Source organism: Nerophis ophidion, linkage group LG16 (assembly GCF_033978795.1).
Source record: "Nerophis ophidion isolate RoL-2023_Sa linkage group LG16, RoL_Noph_v1.0, whole genome shotgun sequence".
Lineage (NCBI taxonomy): Eukaryota > Metazoa > Chordata > Actinopteri > Syngnathiformes > Syngnathidae > Nerophis > Nerophis ophidion.
Window position 1 is genome coordinate 3,778,595 of NC_084626.1, and position 23,567 is coordinate 3,802,161.

General features: G+C 39.8%; 1 protein-coding gene across 3 annotated transcripts in view; it reads right to left on the reverse strand.

Annotated features, from left to right (window-relative positions):
• Nucleotides 1–681: 681 nt before the first annotated feature.
• The window catches only part of srgap2 (SLIT-ROBO Rho GTPase activating protein 2), a 225,109-nt gene continuing 202,223 nt past the window's right edge, over nucleotides 682–23,567 (reverse strand). For 2 of the 3 annotated variants that reach the window (XM_061922603.1, XM_061922605.1), the window contains exons 15-23: nucleotides 23,035–23,169; nucleotides 22,849–22,954; nucleotides 17,122–17,346; nucleotides 14,089–14,168; nucleotides 13,710–13,908; nucleotides 11,594–11,731; nucleotides 10,348–10,549; nucleotides 10,165–10,275; nucleotides 682–7,981 (exon numbers count right to left, since the gene is read on the reverse strand). In XM_061922603.1, coding sequence (XP_061778587.1) covers nucleotides 7,433–7,981; nucleotides 10,165–10,275; nucleotides 10,348–10,549; nucleotides 11,594–11,731; nucleotides 13,710–13,908; nucleotides 14,089–14,168; nucleotides 17,122–17,346; nucleotides 22,849–22,954; nucleotides 23,035–23,169 — 1,745 coding nt within the window. In that variant the 3' untranslated portion in view covers nucleotides 682–7,432. The remainder of the gene's footprint in view (nucleotides 7,982–10,164; nucleotides 10,276–10,347; nucleotides 10,550–11,593; nucleotides 11,732–13,709; nucleotides 13,909–14,088; nucleotides 14,169–17,121; nucleotides 17,347–22,848; nucleotides 22,955–23,034; nucleotides 23,170–23,567) is intronic. The other variant, XM_061922604.1, reaches the window with a different exon arrangement.

Sequence of the window (23,567 nt, forward strand, 5' to 3'; positions counted from 1 at the left end):
CTAGATGTGACCAATCTAAGTCTAAATCTTACCAATCTAAGTCCAAGACTATATATTCGACCAATCTCAATCTAAGACGAGGTGTGACCAATCTAAGGCTAAGACTAAATGTGACCAATCTAAGTCCAAGACTAGATATGACCACTCTTAGTCTAAGACGAGATTTGATCAGTCTAAGACTAGATGTGACCAATCTAAGTCTAAATCTTACCAATCTAAGTCCAAGACTATATATTCGACCAATCTCAGTCTAAGACGAGGTGAGACCAATCTAAGTCTAAGACTAGATGTCATCAATCTAAGTCGAAGACGAGAGGTCATCAATCTAAGTCTAAGACGAGATTTGATTAGTCTAAGACTAGATGTGACCAATCTAAAGCAAAGACGGGATGTGACCAATCAAAGTCTATTAGTTTTGCGGACCCCAGAACAAGAACTCTGGATCCCCCTGGTCTAAACTGAGCAATGGAGGGAGAACATGTGTGTTTTGTCGTTTTTTTTAATTTTTGAATAAATCTGCAAAAAGCTGTAAAAACAACAACAACAACAACCATGTCACATTGTCATTACGGGGTATTGTGTGTAGAATTTTGAGGACGAAAATGAATGTATTGAAATTGGTGTAAAAAGTGACGTGCTGTGAATACCGAAATGTTGCAATAATGACTGATCCAGTCCAGGTTGACTAAAGCAAGCAATGTTTATTGAAAAAAAAAAAAAAAAAGAATAGAAAAAAGAAAGAATGTAGGACAGGAAGTAGACAGGAAGATATAAGGCCTATGTGATGAAAACCACTATTGTATGACTGTACAGTACAGTACCAAAACAAAACAAAAGTGTACCTCTGTAATGTACAACATTGTATATACAACACAGGATTCTCCAGTAATACAAAGACGACTATAAATAGATTTTACATTAGTCTTTTTTTTTTTTTCTTCTAATTTTGCCGTTTCCAGAATGAACCCAAAAGCATGTTGGACACATTTTCAAAATAAATCACCCCCCCCGACCCAGTTAGTAAGTACACACGCCAAGTGCGAGATGATTTGATTTGAGACACGCATCAAGACAGTCACCATCCCCTCAGTCCTGACAAGGTCAGAACAACACAAATACATCAAGTCAGTCACCATCCCCTTGGTCCTGACAAGGCCAGAACAACACAAATACAAGAAGACAGTCACCATCCCCTCGGTCCTGACAAGGTCAGAACAACACAAATACATCAAGGCAATCACCATCTCCTCGGTCCTGACAAGGTCAGAACAACACAAATACATTAACGCAGTCACCATTCCCTCGGTCCTGACAAGTTCAGAACCACACAAATACAAGAAGACAGTCACTCTCCCCTCGGTCCTGACAAGGCCAGAACAACACAAATACAAGAAGACAGTCACCATCCACTCGGCCCTGACAATGTCAGAACAACATAAATACAAGAAGACAGTCATCACCCCCTCGGTCCTGACAAGTTCAGAACAACACAAATACAAGAAGACAGTCACCATCCCCTCGGTCCTGACAATGTCAGAACAACACAAATACAAGAAGACAGTCACCATCCCCTCGGTCCTGACAAAGTCAGAACAACACAAATACAAGAAGACAGTCACCATCCCCTCGGTCCTGACAAGGTCAGAACAACATAAATACAAGAAGACAGTCACCACCCCCTCGGTCCTGACAAGGTCAGAACAACACAGAAACAAGAAGACAGTCACCATCCCCTCGGTCCTGACAAGGTCAGAACAACACAAATACAAGAAGGCAGTCACCACCCCCTCGGTCCTGACAAGGTCAGAACAACACAGAAACAAGAAGACAGTCACCATCCCCTCGGTCCTGACAAGGTCAGAACAACACAAATACAAGAAGACAGTCATCACCCCCTCGGTCCTGACAAGTTCAGAACAACACAAATACAAGAAGACAGTCACCATCCCCTCGGTCCTTACAATGTCAGAACAACACAAATACAAGAAGACAGTCACCATCCCCTCGGTCCTGACAAAGTCAGAACAACACAAATACAAGAAGACAGTCACTATCCCCTCGGTCCTGACAAGGTCAGAACAACATAAATACAAGAAGACAGTCACCATCCCCTCGGTCCTGACAAGGTCAGAACAACACAAAAACAAGAAGACAGTCACCACCCCCTCGGTCCTGACAAGGTCAGAACAACACAAATACAAGAAGACAGTCACCATCCCCTCGGTCCTGACAATGTCAGAACAACACAAATACAAGAAGACAGTCACCATCCCCTCGGCCCTGACAAGGTCAGAACAACACAAATACATCAAGACAGTCACCATCCACTCGGTCCTGACAAGGTCAGAACAACACAAATACATCAAGGCAGTCACCATCCCCTTGGTCCAGACAATGTCAGAACACAAATACAAGAAGACAGTCACCATCCCTTCGGTCCTGACAATGTCCGAACAACACAGAAACAAGAAGACAGTCACCATCCCCTCGGTCCTGACAATGTCCGAACAACACAGAAACAAGAAGACAGTCACCATCCCCTCGGTCCTGACAAGGTCAGAACAACACAAATACAAGAAGACAGTCACCCTCCCCTCGGTCCTGACAAGGTCAGAACAACACAGAAACAAGAAGACAGTCACCATCCCCTCGGTCCTGACAATGTCAGGACAACACAAATACAAGAAGACAGTCACCAACCCCTCGGTCCTGACAATGTCCGAACAACACAGAAACAAGAAGACAGTCACCATCCCCTCGGTCCTGACAAGGTCAGAACAACACAAATACATCAAGGCAGTCACCATCCCCTCGGTCCTGACAAGGTCAGAACAACACAAATACATCAAGGCAGTCACCATCCCCTCGGTCCTGATTAGGTCAGAACAACACAAATGCATCAAGGCAGTCACCATCCCCTCGGTCCTGACAAGGTCAGAACAACACAAATACATCAAGGCAGTCACCATCCCCTCGGTCCTGACAAGGTCAGAACAATACAAATACATCAAGACAGTCACCATCCCCTCGGTCCTGACAAGTTCAGAACAACACAAATTTAACATTTGTACAGGTAGGAATAAAACATGGTCGAAGCAGTCCTATAGCCATCACATTTACAAACATCATGGCCACTCTTCTCAGGGTGTTGCAGGCGTCACCTTATTGGCAAACTCGTTTTAGTCTAAAACAATAAAAAAAGGTAATCATCGAGAAATGCTTCCCGTAATGTTGCGTCCATTTCTTCCACATATGGGTGAGAGAATACATCAGTGAAGGCAGAAGTCCTTGGTGGGGTGCTTGGTTGTGCTTCCAACTCCACTCTTAAATAATAAAGACTCTCCTCCCAGCAGGCACCAAACGTTGAAACAACATTGATACAGCGTTGAGAAATTGTGGAATTGGGTCCGGACACAGAGCAACATGCTTTTTGTCGACGTTTAATCAATGTTGACTTGTGATGTTGATTTGACCGTTGAATTTTGGTCATTTTCCAACCAATGTTGTTCAACACAAATACAACGTTGAACAACAGGATTTTTGACGTTTAATCAATGTTGATTTGACCATTGAATTTTGGTCATTTCCCAACCAAATTTCAACAACACAAATACAACGTTGAAACAACCTGCTTGTTGTCAACGTTTATTTAATGTTGGGTTCTGACGTTGATTTGACCATTCAATTTTGGTAATTTCTCGACCAAAATTCTACGTTGAAACAACGTGCTTGTTGTTGATGTTTAATCAATGTTGAGTACTGACAATTTGACCATTGAATTTTGGTCATTTCTCGACCAAATTTCAACAACACAAATACAACGTTGAAACAACATGCTTTTTGTCGACATTCAATCAGTGTTGAGTTTCGACGTTGATTTGACCGTTGAATTATGGTCATTTTCCAACCAATATTGTACAACAGAAATACAGCGTTGAACAAGATGATTTTTTAAGTTTAATCAATGTTGAGTCTGATGTTGATTTGCCCATTGAATTTTGGTCATTTCCCAACCAAATTTCAACAACACAAATACAACGATGAAACAACCTGCTTGTTGTTGACGTTTAATCAATGTTGAGTTCTGACGATTTGACCATTGAATTTTGGTAATTTCTCGACCAAATTTCAACAACACAAATACAACGTTGAAACAACATGCTTTTTGTCGACGTTCAATCAATGTTGAGTTTTGACGTTGATTTGACCGTTGAATTATGGTCATTTTCCAACCAATATTGTACAATACAAATACAACGTTGAATAACATAATTTTTGACGTTTAATCAATGAGTTCTGACGATTTGACCATTGAATTTTGTTAATTTCTCGACCAAATTTCAACAACACAAATATAACGTTGAAACAACGTGCTTGTGTTGACGTTTAATCAATGTCTGACGATTTGACCATTGAATTTTGGCCATTTTCCAACCAAATTTCAAAAACAAAAATACAAAATTGAAAAAACATGCTTTTTGTCGACGTTTAGTCAATGTTGGGTTGTGACGTTGAATTGGATTATTGAATTTTGGTCATTTCCCGACCAAATTTCAACAACACAAATACAACGTTGAAACAACCTGCTTGTTGTTGACGTTTAATCAATGTTGGGTTCTGACGTAGATTTGACCATTAAATTTTGGTAATTTCTCGACCAAAATTCTACAACACAAATACAACGTTGAAACAACATACTTTTTGAAGTTTAATCAATGTTGAGTTCTGACGTTGATTTGACCATTGAATTTTGGTCATTTCCCGACCAATATTGTACAACACAAATACGACTTGTCCAGGGTGTACTCTGCCTTCCGCCCGATTGTAGCTGAGATAGGCACCAGCGTCCCCCACGACCCCAAAGGGAATAAGCGGTAGAAAATGGATGGATGGATGGAAATACAACGTTGAAACAACTTGCTTTTTGTTAACATTTAATCAATGTCAGATTGTGAAGTTGATTTGACCATTGAATTTTGGTCATTTTCCCGCCAAAACTCTACAACACAAATACAACATTGAAAAAACATGCTTGTTGTCAACGTTTATTCAATGTTGAGTTGTGACTTTGATTTGACAATTGAAATATGGTCATTTTCCAGCCAATATTCTTCAACACAAATACAACATTGAAAAAACATGCTTTTTGACGACGTTTAATCAATGTTGGGTTCTGACGTTGATTTGACCATTGAAATTTTGGTCATTTCTCGACCAAATTTCAACATCATATATACAACATTGAAACAAAATACTTTTTGACGTTTAATCAATGTTGAGTTCTGACGTTGATTTGACCATCGAATTTTGGTCATTTCTCAACCAAATTTCCACAACACAAATACAACGTTGAAACAACATGCTTGTTGTTGACGTTTAATCAATGTTAAGTACTGATGTTGATTTGACCATTGAATTTTGGTCATTTCCTGACCAAAATTCCACTACACATGTATAATTTCTCAACCAAATGTATAATTTCACAACCAAATTTCCACAACACGAATACAACCTTGAAACAACAGGCTAGTTGTCAACAATTATTCAATGTTGAGTTCTGACGTTGATTTGAACATTGAATGTTGGTCATTTCTCGACCAAAATTATACAACACAAATACAACGTTGAAACAACATATTTACTAGTTGTCAACCTTTTTTCAACGTTGAGTTCTGACAATGATTTGACTATTTAAATTTGGTCAATTCCGAACCAAAATTACATAACACAAATACAACGTTGAAACAACATGCTTTTTGTCGACGTTTAATCAATGTTGAGTTGTGACGTTGATTTGACCATTGAAATTTGGTCATTTCCCAACCAAAACTCAACAACACAAATACGACGTTGCAAAAATATGCTTTTTAACGTTTATTCAATGTTGAGTTCTGGCATTGATTTGACCGTTGAATCTTGGTCGTCTCCCAACCCATAAGGTGAATCCATCATTGGACGTCCACATCGCGTCAGTTTACAATTACAAGCATTTTGCAACGTCTATTCAAAGTCTGTTTAAAAGGACACAAACGCCAAATCAACGTTGTGTCAACATCTTGCGCCTGCTGGCGCTCCTCCTTCGCCTCCGTGCTTCCAGTTATCCTCATTATTAACAAACAAACATAAACACCGTTAGAATCCCCCAACTCTTATTTGTTACCGCCAGGTGTGAAGTATAACCCTACGAGCAAGCATTTAATCCCTTCTCTTACACGAGAGGTAAGGGATTCACGTGGGCCCCCGTCCTTTTAGAGACGCGGTGCGCTTAAAATGATGGAAAGCGCCATGTGGTCGAAGTTGGAATTGCCACAAAGCACAACAGCCCCACCCCCCCCAAAAAAAATTGGTCACATTTCCCGTGTCGGGTAAAGTGCGACCATGTGACATCCCGACTGGGGAAAACTCCTTGCCGGTATTGCGGGTTGGCAAAATGACGTCGTCATGCAACCTGAAGGGTGTTTAGCTGCCACACACAAACACACACACACTCACACACACTGGTTCTCATTTGCAATGGTGACCAAGTTGTTGTTCGTGACTTGTGGGGACCACCCTTTCTACAGGTTGTGGAGGCATAAAAAAATGAGGTAAAATGGCCACTGCCCAGTTAGCTCATACACGTCTTTAAATCTCTGGATTGATGAAGTAATGTGCTGATAAATACTTACTGGGGACCCTGGGGAAAAATAGTTAATATGGTTCTTGGGGATCAAATTTATATCATTCTGCATAATTCACACACATTTGTTCGTGACTACTGAGGACTATTTAAAAAAAAGGGGGGAAAATGTGCAAATGTTTCACACTCAAACTAACAAGTTAATAGGTTTTATGGGCGAAAGCTTAAAAATCACTTAGGCATTTCACAATTGATCTATCATTTAAAAAGGTTTCCCTTTAGGAGACTTGTTTTTTGGTCCCCATACCGTCAGAAATCCCCTAAAGGTGACTGTGTAACCAGACCGATGTCCCCATTAAGTCAGCATTGCCAGAACACACACACACACAAACACACACACACGCGGTCCTACACCACCTGTACAAAAAAATGAAACGCTGGCTTTCAGTGGACCCCGACTCCCAGAGGCAGAGCTGCAGGAGAAAAGCAGCAGAATGACCAGCAGCTTGTATTATTGCTATATTTAGAGTTGTCACTTTTCTTCTGCGTCCAGTCTTTCATACGTCCAGCAGCAGCAAAACTGTTTTTATCTCACCAGACCTTGGAAAAAATTCACAGTCTCTTTTAAGGACCCAAACAGTCCCTTTTTAGGACCCAAACAGTCCCTTTTTAGGACCCAAACGGTCCCTTTTCGCTAGAATGATACAAAAAAAAAAAGGTGGAGAACATTTTGGCCCCGGCCACTGAAAAGCAGCAGGTGTTCCCAGGTGAGAAACATGAGTGGCGTGACTAAGTGCGAGAAGTGAGGAGGCGCTAGGCCGGGCAGGACTTGTCGCTGGCCTGGGAAGGAGGCGGAGGAGGAGGTGCATGCGGGAGGGGGTGTGCGTGCCCCCCGGGCGGAGGAGGAGGCGTGAGGGGCGCGGCGGATGTCGGGGACCCCGTGGCCGAACCGCCGCTCTTCGGGAACACCACCGGCTTGGGCCGGGTGGCCGGCGGACGCAGCTCCCGGAAGGAAGGGACGGAGGAGGAGAGGGAGGAGGAGGAGAGGGAGGGCGAGGTGGCGGAGGGCAGGGGGCTGCGGGGCCGGTTCTTGGCGGCCCGGAAGGAGGAGGGCACGTCGCTGGCGGAGGAGGCGCTGCGCTGGAGCGGGTGGGCGTGGGAAGGGCCCCCGTCGCCGTCGCGCAGCAGGCGGGAGTGGAGCGGGCTAGAGGGCTCTGAGGCTCCGCCTCCTCCTCCGCCTCCGCCCACGGCCTTGAGCTGCTCCAGCGTGTCCAGGACCACGTCCGGGGTGTGCTTGGAGGTGCTCTTACGTTCCAGCTCCCTCAGCTCACTCAGGGCCGAGCTCATGGCCGCCTCGATGTCCTGAAACACCAACAGGCAACTTGACTTCATACCACTCTTAAAAATGTTCCTTTCAATTATCATCAGGAACTTTTTCTGGACAAGAAGCCGCTACTTTCATTACAAGCTGGAAACCCTGGGACTTATACAAAGGTGCGGCTTAAATATGGATTTGTATACAACAAAATTACGTAATAATCACGCTGAGACCGAAAAGGTGTGTTATTGTTTGTGCTATAGCACAAGTTCGCTCCTACGGGTTGAAAATGTGCATTCAGTTTTGTGCCTTGAACCGGAAGTATAACCGTCCAAAGCGTTTGTAGGTTTTGCAATATATCTAGAACAATTCTTACCTACTAAGCCGCCCCATGTGTGAATGTCTGTAGGAGTGTTTCATACTATCCTAATGTCATCAAGCTGAAGTTGTTGGCATTAGCTAATATGCTATCATGTTTACGAGTGTCTGTGTTAGCATTATTAACTTACAATATCAATTTCACATACAACAAAATTACATAATAATCACACAGAGACAGAAAAGGTGTGTGATTGCTTGTGCTATGGCGCCAACTATTGGACAAGTTTGCTCCTGCGGGTTGAAAATGTACTTCCAGTTCTGTGCCTTGAACCGGAAGTATAACCGTCCATAGCGTTTCTGCTCAAAAGCAGCGTTTGTAACTTTGACAATATAACTAAAACAATTCTTACCTACTAAACCATCCCATGTGGGATGTCTGTAGGAGTGTTTCATGCTATCCTAATGTCATCGAGCTGGTTTTGTTAGCATGAGCTATTTTGCTAACACGTTTTCAAGTGTCTGTGTTAGTATTATGAACTTACAATTTCAATCTCACATACAACAAACTTACACAATAATCACACCGAGACTAAAAAGGTATATCATTGTTTGTTATATAGCGCCAACTATTGGACAAGTTTGCTCCAACGGATTTAAAATGTACTTCCAGTTTTGTGCCTTGAAGCGGATGTATAACCGTCCAAAGCGTTTGTAAGTTTTGCAATATAACTAAAACAATTCTTACCCACTAAACCCGTCCAATGTGTGATGTCTGTGGGAGTGTTTCATGCTAGCATTAGCTATTATGCTAACACGTTTGTGTCTATTATTAACTTACAATAACAATCTCACATACAACAAACTTACATAATAATCACACCGAGACTGAAAATGTGTGATTGTTTGTAATATGGCGCCATCTATTGGACGAGTTTGCTCCTGCGGGTTGAAAATGTGCATCCAGTTTTGTGCCTTGAACCGTAAGTATAACCGTCCATAGCGTTTCTGCTCAAAAGCAGCGTTTGTAACTTTGACAATATAACTAAAACAATTCTTACCTACTAAACCATCCCATGTGTGATGTCTGTAGGAGTGTTTCATGCTATCCTAATGTCATCAAGCTAGATTTTTTAGCATTAGCTAATATGCTAACTTGTTCACGAGTGTCTGTGTTAGCATTATCAACTTACAATATCAATCTCACATACAACAAACCTACATACTAATCACACAGCGACTGCAAATGTGTGTTATTGTTTGTGCTATAGCGCCATCTATTGGACGAGTTTGCTGCAGCGGGTTGAAAATGTACTTCCGGGTTCGTGCCTTGAACCGGAAGTATAACCGTCCACAGCCTTTCTGCTCAAAGTAAGTTTTACAATATAACTAAAACAATTCTTACCTACTAAATCATGCAATGTGTGATGTCTGTGGGAGTGTTTCATGCACATTTGTACGTGCTATAGTAATGCAATCAAGCTAGCGCGTTGTGAGCATTAGTGAATATGCTACCAGTGTCTGTGTTAGGATTATTAACTTACAATGGCATTCTTTTTTCCTACGCTTCGAATCCCGCGGCTTATAAGACGGTGCAATTTATTTTTTCTTCGCTAACGCCCGTAATCTTTTGTGTTTAAAAAGTTTCCATTAGGCACAAGCAGAGGCCCTGAAAAGGTGTGTTATTGAAGTACAATTGTAGTCTAAGAAAGATAAAAAAATTGTTACTAAATAAATCCCAAGTTACTCAACACTTAAGTTGTTTTTTTCACGGAATACTTACTAATTTATATTAATTATTTGGATGACTACTTTTGACTTGTACTTGAGTCCTATTATTCTAAAGTAACACGTCTTACTATAGTACTCTACCCACCTCTGATCCTGCGTAAAACTAAAGAAAAAGTACCTGTGAGCTGTGCTCCACCTGCGCTATGACCTCGGGCTCCAGAGGTCTGTGGTTGCTGAAGCTCTTGGAGCGTCCTGCGGGCGTCGTTTTCCGCAGCTGAGGGCTGTCCACCTAAAGAGATGGTGAACACGTTGTCATCGGCCGAATGAGTCCGAGGGCTGAGGAGCCCCAAAGTCTTGATACCTTGGTCTTCAGCGAGGAGTGGCGAGTGATGGAGTTGAGGATGCTGTGAGCGCTGACGGGACGTTTGTCCGTAGCCTCCTTCACCAGGGCTCCGCCCACAGGTAGGGACGCGGTCCTCACCCCTCCGCTGGCTCCTGAGCTATCGCTGTCTGAGCTCCGGAATGTTCTTCGGATGTTCCCGGATTCTGGACGCTTCCTCATCCTGGATGAGGGGAATATTTTTATTATGTACTATAAGTTTAAGTTAAAGTACCAATGATTGTCACACAAACACTAGGTGTGGCGAAATTATTCTCTGCATTTGACCCATCACTCTTGATCACCCCCTGGGAGGTGAGGGGAGCAGTGAGCAGCAGCGGTGGCCACGCCCGGGAATCATTTATGGTGATTTAACCCCCAATTCCAACCCTTGATGCTGAGTGTCAAGCAGGGAGGCAATGGGGTCCCATTTTTATAGTCTTTGGTATGACTCGGCCGGGATTTGAACTCACAACCTACCGATCGCAGGGCGGAGACTCTAACCACTAAGCCACTGAGTAGGTGGAGCCAAATTGAACTCTGTCTCTGCATGATTCCTTGCTTCTTGTATGTTTTGATAGCTGTCATCTGTGTTTGAACCTGACACAGAGACACTGAAAAGGTGAGTTGTTGTTGGTGCTATGGCACCCTCGGTTGGGCAAGTTTGCTCACTGCAGGTGCTTTGGGTTGAACATCTACAATATTTCCTTCCGTTTGGTGCTTTGTACCCAAAGTAAAAGGGCCGTTCCACTTTCTAGCGTCTCTACTCGTATGAATTCTCCATTTATAACTCCAAGCAACGTTTCTAAGTTTTACAATATAACTACAACAATTCATACTTACTAAAGCATCCCAAGTGGATGTCTGTAGGAGTGTTTTCATGCATATTTGTATGTGCTACTATTATATTATGTAAGCTAATATGCTACGAGTGTCTGTGTTAATATCATTAACTTACGAAAGGAATTAATTTTTTGAATTGTTTCAGTTTCACAAATTATTGAGTTATTGGAGAGCTGGCTTGCGCAGCTAGTGGGTCCATTACGGCGACTTCTGTTTTGTTTGGTCAGCCGTTTTACTGCCTTGTTACAGACATTGTTTGACATTTCTTCTAACATTTAGTGGGCGTGGCTTATATAGCGGTGCGCTCTATAGTCCAGGAAAAAAAAAAAACGGTACTGGTTCCACAAAGAATCCACATTTGCTGTGTGTTGCATGTGACACTGACTTGTTGAGGTTGGCCAGGTAGATATCAGCCACGTGAGCTCCAGTGGGTGACGCGGCGCTGCCTCGAGTGGAAACTCTGCCCTCCAGCTGGTCTCTGGCGTCCATGTCAAGTTTTGGGCTGCCTCGACCTCCATCAGTCCTACAAAACAAGTATTATTTGTACAAAACCAAACACGGTGGAACCTCGTTTTCATTTGACCTGGACTTGGTCGGATTCAGTCTTCGGTGCTTGTAATTCTCTGCTGACTGACACAGTTACACCACACGCAAAGTAAGCCAGCACGGGGGCAAAGAAAGTTGCAAATGCAAGCACTTTGCGGAAGCAAAGTAGGAAAGTGGCGTTTGTGTGGGGTTTTTCCTTCACTCACTGCCATCTTCACCAACAAACAGACATCTAGGGTGGGTTGACTTTTATGTTAGTCTCAAAAGTGTTCAATAAGACTCTGATATAAATGTGTGCACGAGTATATGTATATATACATATATATATATATATATACATATATATATATATATATATATATATATATGTATATATATATATATATATATATATATATATATATATATATATATATATATATATATTTCATAAATGGATATATTAATATATCTATATATATTTATATGTGTATATATACATATATTCAGATGTATATATAAATATGTAGATACATATATGTTCATATGTATACATATATATACATCAATATATACATATACACATTAATATACACTTATATACATAAAAATACATAAATATATATATACATATATATACACACACATATCCATATATATGCAAAGATATACATGTATATGTAAATATATATACATACATGTATATATACATGTATATATACACATATATACACATGTACAGTATATATACATATATATACATGTAAACATACATATGTACACACATGTGTATATATATATATATATATATATGTATATATATATATATATATATATATATATATATATATATATATATATATACATAAATATATGTATATACATGTATATACACATATACACAAATACATATATATATATGTACTCATATACATATGATTATACACATACATACATATGTATACCCACATACATACATATATATACACACATACATATATATATACTAACACACATATATGTACATAAACATATATATATATATATATATATACACACACATATATGCATAGAAACGCACATATATACTCGTATATACACATTTATATATATACACACATATATGTACATACATGTATATAAATATATATATACACACACGTATGTATATATGTATACACACATATATATACATATATATACACGTACATATTCATACACATACATATTCATACACATATATATGTAGACATATATATATATATATATATATATATATATATATATATATATATATATATATGTCATGTTTACAGTCAGTCCCATTATAACGTGTTAATTATCAGCAAAGCTGTAACAGGTTATGCCAAATTGAATTGTTGGTAATACTGATAGAAGGTAAAAGTGATGGCCAATGCTCATTTGTCACTTAAAAGTTTTCTCCATTATAATTTTTGCACGTAAAACTACAATTATTCTCTATAAAACGTGTTTTGTGTCATTATAGAGATTGATTAGACTTGCATTATTTCTCAGGTTGGTTTTCATTAATTGCTCTTTCTCCACCAACCTTTTGGAACGTATTGCTGATATAAACAGAAAGCAAAAAACAGGTGCAACGTTAAGTCTGCCATTGTTTCTTTAGATCTGCAATTTTTTTTTGATTTGTCGTTAAATTAGTGATGAATGACCGTTGCAAAAAGGCAAGTAAATGTAAAGAGATTGTCTCTTTGCACGGGACATAAAGTGTTTTCAATAAAAGAGGCCAGTGAACCTCTTCAAGACAATGAAATGGGTTATTTGTGCATAAAGCTGACACGTAAATTATCCCCCTACTAAAGTGCATTTGGCCACAAGTGGAGTGTCCCTCTGAGGTCTGTGTCATGAACATGCAGGAAGGATCATGGACGTTAACGCTCCATGATCCTTACTTTGCAAGAGGGGGTTTTGAAAAGGCACGGAGTGAGGGATCTTACACGTCTTGGACCACAATGTACTGATGCGGCACCAGTCCGTCTACGCCGTTGTGTCGGCCCTCCCACCAGTCGTCGGACGCTCGCTGGAAGAGAACCAGAGAGGCTCCCTTCTTGAAGGACAGTTCGCGACTGGTGCGTCCCGAGTAGTCGAAGCGGGCGATGGCTTCCACCGGGTCCGACTCTGAAACAGCCAAGGTTCCTGGAGTTGAGAGGGCGGTGGACAGAGACAAACCAGAAGAGAAAGAGCGATGCAGAGTCGGTTAGAGCTGCTGTCAAGGAATGCGTGATCGAGTAGTGACAAGGCCATTAGGGAGCTGGTGCGAAAGCTTTCAGCCGCAATGAGAGGAGGTCTGAGACCTGGCGGGAGAGTTTTACGCACCGTCGTCGCTGTGGCGGCTGACGGACACGGTGTCGGGCGCCGGCTCTTCCACCAGGGGGGGCTCACAGTGAGGACTGTCACTAGGATGGACAAAAGAGGAGAGAGGAGTCACATACGTGTGTCGCAACATTTGACATCGTAACACTCTCACTGAAACAAGAAGGTAATCATTTTGATGACCACAAATCATAGAGACTTCTGATTGGTGGACTTCATTTCAAAGCTAAAACAAACTCAATTCATTGCTGGTTAATATCCATCCATCCATCCATCCATTTTCTACCGCTTATTCCCTTTTTTGGGGTCGCGGGGGGCGCTGGCGCCTATCTCAGCTACAATCGGACGGAAGGCGGGGTACACCCTGGACAAGTCGCCACCTCATCTCAGGGCCAACACAGATAGACAGACAACATTCACACTCACATTCACACACTAGGGCCAATTTAGTGTTGCCAATTAGCCTATCCCCTATCTTTGGAAGTGGGAGGAAGCCGGAGTACCCGGAGGGAACCCACGCATTCACGGGGAGAACATGCAAACTTCACACAGGAAGATCCCGAGCCTGGATTTGAACTCAGGACTGCAGGAACTTCGTATTGTGAGGCAGACGCACTAACCCTTCTGCCACCGTGAAGCCCTGCTGGTTAATATATACACATATATATACATATATACATATAATATACACACATATACATATGTATACATACATATACACATATATATACATACATACATACATATATCCAAATACACTTACATATACATACATATACACATATATACATAAATATATATATATATATACACACATACATACAAATATATACACATATCGTATGTACATACATGTATAAACATATATGCATACTTATATATGCACCTATAATATATATACAAACATACATACACATATACATACATAGAGTATATATACATACTCTATATATACACACACATATACGAACATATACAGTACATACAGTAAATATACATACATACATACAGTATAAACATACATATATTTGCACACACACATATATATATATATATATATATATATATATATATATATATATATATATATATATATATATATACATATACACACACACACATACATATAGATATATATGTGTAAAGGCTATATGTATAAATATACAGTATATAGATACACATATACAAACTCCGTTTCCATGAGTTGGGAAATTGGGTTAGATGTAAATATAAACGGAATACAATGATTTGCAAATCATTTTCAACCCATATTCAGTTGAATATGCTACAAAGACAACATATTTGATGTTCAAACTGATAAAAAAAAAAAAATTGTGCAAATAATCATTAACTTTAGAATTTGATGCCAGCAACACGTGACAAAGAAGTTGGGAAAGGTGGCAATAAATACTGATAAAGTTGACAAATGCTCATCAAACACTTATATGTGCAGGCTAATTGGGAACATGTGGGTGCCATGATTGGGTATAAAAGCAGCTTTCATGAAATGCTAAGTAATTCCCAAACAAGGATGGGGCGAGGGTCACCAATTTGTAAGCAAATTGTGGAACAGTTTTAGAACAATATTTCTCAACGAGCTATTGCAAGGAATTTAGGGATTTTACCATCTACGGTCCGTAAAATCATCAAAAAGTTCAGAGAATCTGGAGAAATCACTGCATGTACACGATAATATTACGGACCTTTGATCCGTCAGGTGGTACTGCATCAAAATTCAACATCAGTGTGTAAAATATATCACCAAATGAGCACAGGAATTCTTCATAAAATCACTGTCAGTAACTTACAGTTGGTCGCTACATCTGTAAGTGCAAGTTAAAGCTCTACTATGCAAAGCCAAACCCATTTATCAAAAATATCCTGAAACGCCGCCGGCCTGGCTTCGATCCCTCAGACGGCACTGTATAAAAAAACGACATCAATGTCTAAAGGATATCACCACATGGACTCAGGAAGACTTCAGAAAACCACTGTCACTAAATACAGTTTGTCGCTACATCTCTAAGTGCAAGTTAAAGCTCTACTATGCAAAGCCAAACACATTTATCAAAAATATCCTGAAACGCCGCCGGCCTGGCTGGGCCCGAGCTCACCAAAGATGGACTGATACAAAGTAGAAATGTGTTCTGTGGTCTGACGAGTCCACATTTCAAATTATATTTGGAAACAGAGGACGTGGTGTCCTCCAGAACAAAGAGGAAAATAACCATCCGGATTGTTATCGGCAAAAAGTTGAAAAGCCAGCATCTGTGATGGTATGGGGGTGTATTAGTGCCCAAGGCATGGCTAACTTACACATCTGTGAAGGCACCATTAATGCTGAAAAGTCCATATAGGTTTTGGAGCAACATATGTTGTCATCCAAGCAACGTTATCATGGACGCCCCTGTTTATTTCAGCAAGACAATGCCAAGCCACGTGTTACAACAGCGTGGTTTCGTAGTAAAAGAGTGCGGGTACTTTTCTGGCCCGCCTGCAGTCCAGACCTGTCTCCCATCGAAAATGTGTGGCACATTATAAAGCGTAAAATACGACAACAAGACCCCGGAGTGTTGAACAACTTAAGCTGTACATCAAGCAAGAATGGGAAAGAATTCCACTTTCAAAGCTTCAACGATTATTTTCCTCAGTTCCCAAACGTTTATTGAGTGTTGTTAAAAGAAAAGGTGATGTAACACAGTGGTGAACATGCCCTTTCCCAACTACTTTGGCACGTGTTGCAGCAATGGAATTCTTAGTTAATTATTATTTGAAAAAAAAAATAAAGTTTATGAGTTTCAACATCAAATATCTTCTCTTTGTAGTGCATTCAACTGAATATGGGTTGAAAAGGATTTGCAAATCATTGTATTCCGTTTATATTTACATCTAACACAATTTCCCAACTCATATGGAAACGGGGTTTGTACATACATATAAGTACTTTACATGCAGTTGACTTTTGATCCCCCGGCCAAACTTGCCAATGCAGCTACCAAATCAATTTGCTTGATTTGAACCCCCCCAAGGCTTTACCAGAAGTCTTCCACAGCTCCAGGGACAGTGTAGATGGGGCCCTGAAGGTCCTGCAGTCCCGGGAAGATGGTGTCGTGGTGGATGATGATTGTTTTCATGAGTTCGTTGACATGGGCCTGGCAGGAGACCTGGTCCTGGCCCTCAGGGACAGACATCAGGGTGGGGCCAAAGCAGATGGCCAGGTTGTAGGGGTCCATCATGTTGTCCTCACTGTACTGGGACAGACTGGGATGGAGAAAGACGACATCATTAGAGTTAAACAAGCCTCAAGCTGTAGGGTGGGAGCTCTGGATGTGTGTCAAGTCTGTCCTTCCACTTCATTTTTCAACGTGTGTGTGAAAGGAACCTGCTACTTTTATTGGCACTGACCGTATCACGCTGGTTTTACCTGGCACCGATTCACATAAAATCCAACGGTGCCATGTTATGGTACTCCCAGTTTCCGACTTTTAACACTTTGGCAATTACTCAGCAGCACTTAGAGCGGACTGAGTTTTTTCATGCCAACACAGTAATTGACACAGAAATCACTCCAACATAAGTAAAGTAAGGCTACACTTTTTCAAATTTTTTTTTTCTTTTTTTCGTTTTTCCATTTTTACTAAAATTACGCAAAGTTTTCATTGTGGGGTATTGTGTGGATAATTTCGAGGACAAAGCCTGCAACATAACAAAACATGGATGGATATTTAATTGTAGGGTATTGTGTGTAGAATTTTGAGGACAAAAATGAAGGTATTCCATTTTGGAAAAAGGCTGCAACATAACAAAACATGGGGAAAGTAAAGCGCTGTGAATACTTTTCAGATGCACTGTACATTGGCTTGGTTGTTGACATGCTACTCATTAGCATTAGCGATTTTACATGGCGATTTCATCACCGAGTCATTCCAAAGACTATAAAAATCGGACTCGGTACATCCCAGCAATATTCTCATGTGAATAATATAAATACAGTCTATTATACAGCATTATTCACATGTGAATAACATACAGTAAATACAGTCTATTTTACAGCACTATTCACATGTGAATAATATAATACAGACCATTATACAGCATTATTCACATGTAAATAACAAATACAGTTATTATACAGCATTATTCACATGTGAATAACATAAATACAGTTATTATACAGCATTATTCACATGTCAATAATATAAATATTTTATACATTTACAGTACATGTACAGTCAAAAAGGAACATATGCATTGTACAGTCTGATGGCTATTGGTATGAAGGACTTCCTGTGTAGTTCCGTTTTGCATTTTGGGAGTCTATAATAATAATAATGATTGAAATTATATGAAATTGTGTGATGTACTATGCTGTAAGTGTGTTCATGTTCCAAATAAACTAAAGAAAGAAAGAAAGAAGAAAATGTATGTGTGTGTGTGTGTGTTCTGGCAATGCTTACTTAATGTGGACATTGCTCTGTTTACACAGTCACCTTTAGGGGACTTCCGACGGTATGGGGACCAAAAAAACAGGTCCCTTAAAGGGAAAACTTTTTAAATGATAGTAAGATCCATTCTGAAGATTCCTAAGTGATTTTTAAGGTTTGGCCCATAAAACATGTTTACTGGTTAGTTAGTGTTAAAGTTAGTTAGTGAGTGTGAGACATTTGCACAGTAGCCCCCTCATCGGGTTGTAGCTGATACTGCACTTGCCGCTCTGCTCACACTTCTTCCGTGTATAGTTAATAATTTCCACCTGGTGAAACTTCCATGTCATATATCATTTTAACGTTTTTTTGTTTTTTTAAAAATGGTCCTCAGTAGTCACGTACAAATGTGTGTGAATTATGCAAAACTATTTAAATTTGGTCCCCATGAACCAAATTAAGTCTTATTCCCCAGGGTCCCCAGTAAGAATGATCAGCACATTATTTCATCAATCGAGAGTTTTAAAGACGTGTATGAGCTAACTGGGCAGTGGCTATTTTACCTCATTTCTTTATGCCTCCACAACCTGTAGAAAGGGTGGTCCCCACAAGTCACGAACAACAACTTGGTCCCCATTCTAAATGATAACCAGTTTTTGTGTGTGTGTGTGTGTGTTCTGGCAATGCTTAATTAATGGGGACATCGCTCTGTTTCTGTTTATACAGTCACCTTTAGGGGACCTCTGACGGTATGGGGACAAAAAAATGTATCCCCTAAAGGGAAACCTTTTTAAATGATAGTCAGATCCATTCTGAAGATGCCCAAGTGATTTTTTTTTTAGTTTTGGCCCATAAAACATGTTTACTGAAACGTAAACATGTTTAAAATATAATTTGAACTTTTTCTTTTTAAATGGTCCGCACTAGTCATGTACAAATGTGTGTGAATTCTGCAAAACTATTTAAATTTGGTCCCCATGAACCAAATTAACTTTTTCTCCAGGGTCCCCAGTAAGGATGATCAGCACATTACTTCATCAATCCAGAGATTTAAAGACGTGTATGAGCTAACTGGGCAGTGGCCACTTTACCTCATTTTTTTATGCCTCCACAACCTGTAGAAAGGGTGGTCCCCACAAGTCATGAACAACAACTTGGTCCCCATTCCAAATGATAACCAGTGTGTGTGTGTGTGTTCTGGCAATGCTTACTTAATGGGGACATCGCTCTGTTTTTGTTTATACAGTCACCTTTAGGGGACCTCTGACGGTGTAGGGACAAAAAAAAAAAACAGGTCACCTAAAGGGAAACCTTTTTAAATGATAGTTAGATCCATTCTGAAGATGCCCAAATGATTTTTTTTAGCTTTGGCCCATAAAACATGTTTACTGAAATGTAAACATGTTTAAAATCTAATTTGAACGTTTTCTTTTTAAATGGTCCTCAGTAGTCACGTACAAATGTGTGTGAATTATGCAAAACTATTTAAATTTGGTCCCCATGAACCAAATTAACTCTTTTTCTCCAGGGTCCCCAGTAAGGATGATCAGCACATTACTTCATCAATCCAGAGATTTAAAGACGTGTATGAGCTAACTGGGCAGTGGCCATTTTTTTATGCCTCCACAACCTGTAGAAAGGGTGGTCCCCACAAGTCATGAAGAACAACTTGGTCCCCATTCCAAATGATAACCGGTATGTGTGTGTGTGTGTGTGAAAAGAAGCAGGCTCTGGGAGGTGACCATAAATCTCCGGCCCCCACAAGGCTGCCTGGAGCCACTGTGTGTACTCAGGAGCCTCATGTTTTAGTTGTGTGTTTAGCAGGTGACCAACATTAAAAAGGGCTGTTTGTTTGCCCGCCATATCGCGGTTTTAGAAAAGAGAAAGAGAGTTTCACCTGGAGGGGAGTGCAGGCCTGCAGAACTCATCAAGTCATGACTAGACTATGGAGATGAACCCAGCAGAGGAAGAGGTTATCAGGCAAGCTTTCCGTTTCTCTGATGAAGCGACGGCTAGAAATACCCCTGCAGAGGGTCATGTTGTGCTTTTTCACACAGCATCAAAGGATGTTTACCTCGCGCTGGCCATCATGAGTCTATTTTTACTTGAGATTTAACGGCGAGCTCAGCAACACAGGACGTGCTTGAGGAAAGCCGTGTGAGGAAGAACGTCAGGAAGCCTTTCAAGATGGAGATATGTATGCTCTCATCAATTTTAGTCAAACAAAAGATGACGTCATTTGTTTGGGTACACTGTACATGGACTCAGAGTAATAGCCATCCTAGTATGGGCCACAGCATTAGGGTTCCCTGCAAAATCACACAGATTTTTGCTTTTTACAAAGATGATTATTTTAAACGAAGTATTCATGTTTGCTGAAAATTATTGTGCAACTGGACCACAGAAAGTTTGTTTGTAGAAAGTGACCAAAATGTTAGACAGCTTTCACCAACAGACGTACCAGAGTGGCACCTCAACTTAAAGAGGAACTGCGCTTTCTGGGGAAATTTGAATGTAGTTCCAATTATTATGAGAGTATAATATAATTACAATGCAGTAACAGACACCTTCATAACAATATGTAATATGTAGGATATAAACGCTGAAAGTATATACATGATGTAGTTATAGACACCTTCATAACAATATGTAATAAGTACAATATACACAATGGAAGTATATATATAGTGTAGTAACAGACACCTTCATAAAAATATGTAACATGTACAATATACACACTGCAAGTATATATATATATATATATATATATAAATATATATATATATATATATACATAATGTAGTAACAGACACCTTCATAACAATATGTAATATGTACAATATACATACTGCAAGTATATATATTATAATGTAGTGACAGACACCTTCATAACAATATGTAACATGTACAATATACACACTGCAAGTATATATATATATATATATATATATATATATACATAATGAAGTAACAGACACCTTCAAAACAACTTGTAATATGTACAATATACTCACTGCAAGTATATACATAATGTAGTAACATACACCTTCATAACAATATGTAATATGTACAATATACATACTGCAAGTATATACATATAAAATGTAGTTATAGACACCTTCATAACAATATGTAATATGTTCAATATACACACTGCAAGTATATATATAATGTAGTAACAGACACCTTCATAACAATATGTAATATTTACAATATACACACTGCAAGTATATATTATATATATAATGTAGTTATAGATACATTCATAACAGTATGTAATATGTACAATATACATACTGAAATTATATATATATAATGTAGTTATAGACACCTTCATAACAATATGTAATATGTACAATATACACACTGCAAGTATATATAATATAGTAACAAACAGCTTCATAACAACTTGTAATATGTACAATATACTCACTGCAAGTATATACTGTATATATCATGTAGTAACAGACACTTTCATAACAATATGTAATATGTGCAATATGCACACTCTAAGTATATTTTTAATGTAGTAACAGACACCTTCATAACAATATGTAATATTTACAATATACACACTGCAAGTATACTGTATATATAATGTATATTTTTTAAAGCTATTTTAGCAGGTATTTATCTCAGCGTTATATATTTTGGCAGTTTCCTAAAGCTAACTGTAAGCATACTATTGTTAGCATAGTACTGTTAGCATTCTAGCTCATTTTGCTCATATATTCCTGTTCATTGACGCTATCCGGCCAGTGTGCTAACTGTTAGCTTTTCAGCTTGGCTTTGACTCTTCAGTATTTTTACGAAATTTCGACCGAAATCAGATTTTGTAGTTCTTTAAAAACAAAATATATATTGTACTTTAGCATGAATTGATTAACGTGGACCCCGACTTAAACAAGTTGAAAAACTTATTCGGGTGTTACCATTTAGTGGTCAATTGTACGGAATATGTACTGTACTGTGCAATCTACTAATACAAGTTTCAATCAATCAATCAATCAATTAAAGTACCGGTTTTGAAGGTGAAAAGTACCACATTGGTCCCGCACCCTTTGTTTTGTCAGTCTGTGGCCCTCAGGGGAAAAAGTTGGGTCTCCCCTGATTTGCATCAACATTATGATTTTCCTGAGGGGCTGGACAGGATAGATTAAAAATAATAAAATAATAAGTCTATCTGCTGTGGAAGGTCCTGATTACTCACTAAATGTAACGCTCAGTTTAAAACTGCTTTGTTGTCTTATTCTCTGGCAGATCATGTCCATCATGTAGCGTTCACAAGTGAATATGTGGGAAACACGGGTGAAGGGGTACACAAGTGGCGTATACTCACTGGTTGAGGAAGGCAAACAGGTATCTCATGACGACGAGTGTTTTGCTGGGCGACGCCTGCAGCACTTTCTTCACGTGGACAGCGCGCTCCTGCAGGCTCTCCATGGCTGGAACGTAACCGTGGCGACAGGCAGGAGATTGGTCACTAAATACGAAACTGACAAACGAGGCGAGACGTGACTCTTACAGACGCAGGAGATGAGGTCGTGGAAGACTTCCTTGGGGAAAAGGGCCTGGTCCAAACCTCGGAAGTAGAGCTTGAGGACCCCGGCAATAGAGTCCATGTCGTGGTCGTTCTGGTCCCCGGCCAATGGGTCTTCACCTGCAACCACAGAGTTAGTACAAACAAAACCACCAGCTCATACTTTTTATTTACTTTACGAAGTCGCTGCTTCCCCCCCCACGCTTTGAACCCTGCGTCTTATATAATGGTGTGGCTAATTTCAATCAATCAATCAATGTTTACTTATATAGCCCTAACTCACTAGTGTCTCAAAGGGCTGCACAAACCACAACACAAACCACTACCACATCCTCGGTCGGCCCACATAAGGGCAAGGAAAACTCACACCCAGGATTTCTCTTCGCTAACGACCATAATGTTTATTAAAATGTGTGTAATTGTTTGTGATAGAGCACCATTTATTGGACAAGTTTGTTTCTGCGGGTTGAAAATCTACTTCCAGTTTTGTGCCTTGAACTGGAAGTATAACCGTTGTG